This window comes from Quercus lobata, chromosome 10, assembly GCF_001633185.2.
Source record: "Quercus lobata isolate SW786 chromosome 10, ValleyOak3.0 Primary Assembly, whole genome shotgun sequence".
NCBI classification, from domain to species: domain Eukaryota; kingdom Viridiplantae; phylum Streptophyta; class Magnoliopsida; order Fagales; family Fagaceae; genus Quercus; species Quercus lobata.
The window spans coordinates 15,822,926-15,825,474 of NC_044913.1; the positions used below are offsets into that span (position 1 = coordinate 15,822,926).

General features: G+C 34.5%; 1 protein-coding gene across 1 annotated transcript; it reads left to right on the plus strand.

The window, feature by feature from the left end:
- Positions 1-431: 431 nt before the first annotated feature.
- Positions 432-1,765, plus strand: LOC115964403 (zinc finger BED domain-containing protein DAYSLEEPER-like). The gene is made up of 2 exons (XM_031083720.1): positions 432-1,038; positions 1,251-1,765. Exons 1-2 carry the CDS (start codon positions 432-434, stop codon positions 1,763-1,765), a joined length of 1,122 nt encoding a protein of 373 aa, XP_030939580.1.
- Positions 1,766-2,549: the final 784 nt, after the last annotated feature.

Genomic DNA, 2,549 nt, shown 5'->3' on the forward strand with positions numbered 1-2,549 from the left:
TCTCTGTTTTTGTTTGTGGGTTTGAAATGTAAATTACGTGTTTGTTATAAGTCAACAACTAGTTGTGTAGGTAGTACTTTTACTCTAGCATTCTAAACTGATTGTTTGTATAATGATTGAAAAAAAAAACCACTAGTAATAGTTTACTTTGTTCTGTTAGTGTAGACAAACTCACAAGCTCGGTGAAGGTGGCTTTGGACTCGTTAAGATTTTCAAGGTAAGATTAAGACCCCTCTCTCAATTGGGTTTTGAGTTCTAAGTTAATGTCTTTTTTCTTTTCTGGGTGTTTGATGATTTGCATCTATCCACTTTTACCTTTTGGGTTCTGTTCAAATTGTCACCTATGTTTCTGCCTTTTGTGATTTTGGTTGATTTGAAATATATATTTGTAGAAATTTTCATTTTGATTGTCTTATCTTTTAAGGTGAACCATGTCTGTAACTGAGGGGATGGATGAATTTGAACAAACAATTTCAAGTGGTAGCAAAAGAAGTAGGAGTAGGACTTCTGAAGTGTGGAATGATTTCGAAATATTACCTTTATATGAAGATGGCCATCGAAAAGTCAAGTGCAGAAAATGTACTAATATTTTAATGGCAGATAAGGAGAATGGGACTAGTAATTTACGCTGTCATGCTAAGAAATGTCATCAAGAAAATGATAGTGTGCCTTGCCGTCCTCCCCTTGATCAAGATATGTATTGTGAAAAGATTGCAATGGCAATTATTAGACATAATTACTCATTTTCATTTGCAGAGCATAAGGTTAATAGAGAGCTTCATATCTTTCTAAATCCCGATGTTAAGCCAATATGTAGGAATACAGCAAAGTCAGATGTTCTAAAAATCTATAAGAAAGAAAGAGAAAATCTCAAACGTGCTTTAGAGTTAGTCCCGGGCAAGATTTGCTTAACATCAGATTTGTGGAAATCTTCCACAACGAATGAGTACATGGTTCTCACTGCACACTACATTGATGCAAATTGGGAGTTGCAAATAAGGGTTTTATGTTTTTCTCATACGCCACCTCCTCGTAGTGGTAAGATTTTAGGAGAGAGATTGTTAACATTCTAAAAGAATGGGGCATTGAGAAAAAAGTATTTACAATCACTTTAGACAATGCTTCTTATAATGATACCTTGGTGAATAGTTTGAAGAAAAACCCTTCTTTTAGATCATCTTTGCCTTGTAGTGGTGAGTTCTTTTGTGTTCGTTGTGGTGCTCATATTTTAAACCTTATTGTACAAGAAGGTTTGAAAATTATAGAGCATGCTGTGCACAACATACGTGAAAGTGTTAAATATGTGAGAGGCAATGATATGAGGAAGTTAAGATTTGCCAAATGTCTTCAAGAACTCCCTAATTTAACTAGTAAGAAAGTGCGACAAGATGTGCCAACAAGATGGAACTCGACATATTTAATGATTGAGACAGCTCTTACATTTCGGGATGCATTTCACAATTTGAGTATTGTTGATGGAAGCTTTTGCACTTGTCCCTTAGATGATGAATGGGATAAGGCTGAGAAGATAGCAAAATTTTTGAAGCCATTTTATGACATCACCACTCTCTTTTCAGGCACTCAATACCCTACTGCCAACTTATACTTTCATGGTGTATGGAAAATTCATTTGCGTATTTTAGAAGAGATGGAAGATGAAGATGTAGTAATTAGTAACATGGCAAAAAGCATGAAAGAAAAATTTGATAAATACTGGGATTGTTACAGCATTGTGCTATCATTTGCTGTAATTTTAAATCCTTAGTATAAGTTGCAGTTTGTGGAGTTCAGTTATAGGCGACTTTATGGCACTAATGGGACAATAATGGTGATGATCTTCGTAACAAGTTATATTCCCTTTTTGAAGGATATTTGCGCGCCACTAATTATGAAGCACACAATATGGTTGAAAATGCATCTAGTAGTCGTGCTAATGAGAAGGTAAGAGATGCTGATATTGTTGGTTTTGATACATTTAAGAGTGAAATTGTTGCTTCAATCAATAGTAAGTCACAATTAGATGTGTATTTGGAAGAGGCCCGGTTTGACCATAACACTCAAATGGACTTGGATATTCTTGAATATTGGGAATCACATTGTGGTAGCTTTCCAGAACTTTCACTAATGGCTCATGACATTATGAGTATTCCTATCACTACTGTTGCCTCAGAGTTTGCGTTTAGCATTGGTAGTCGAATTCTTGATAAGTACCGCAGTTGTCTATTGCCACAAAATGCAGAGGCTTTGTTATGTTCCCGTAGCTGGTTGTTTACTGGGCAGAGTAAATATCTTTTTCATATACTTGTAATTTTTATTAAATTATGCATTCTCCCTTTTTCTATTTACTTACTAGTTTTTTACTTTGCTAGTTATACCTGATCATGATGATGAGCACCTTGTGGAGAATTTTGAACACCCATGCATTTCTGGACAAGTTACATATAATGATGAGGTTTAGGTAATTTTAATAATTCCAGCTCAATTAGTTCTAATTAAATGCCAAGTATTTTTTTCTAGACTATTTGTTGTTTTTAATATATTTCTAATTA

What these genes read in the sequence shown, in the direction of transcription:
- LOC115964403 (XM_031083720.1), top strand. Translation starts at nt 432, where the DNA reads ATGTCTGTAACTGAGGGGATGGATGAATTTGAACAAACAATTTCAAGT. An exon ending in TACGCCACCTCCTCGTAGTG is followed by an intron (nt 1,039 to 1,250) that starts GTAAGATTTTAG and finishes TTGTACAAGAAG; the next exon opens with GTTTGAAAATTATAGAGCAT.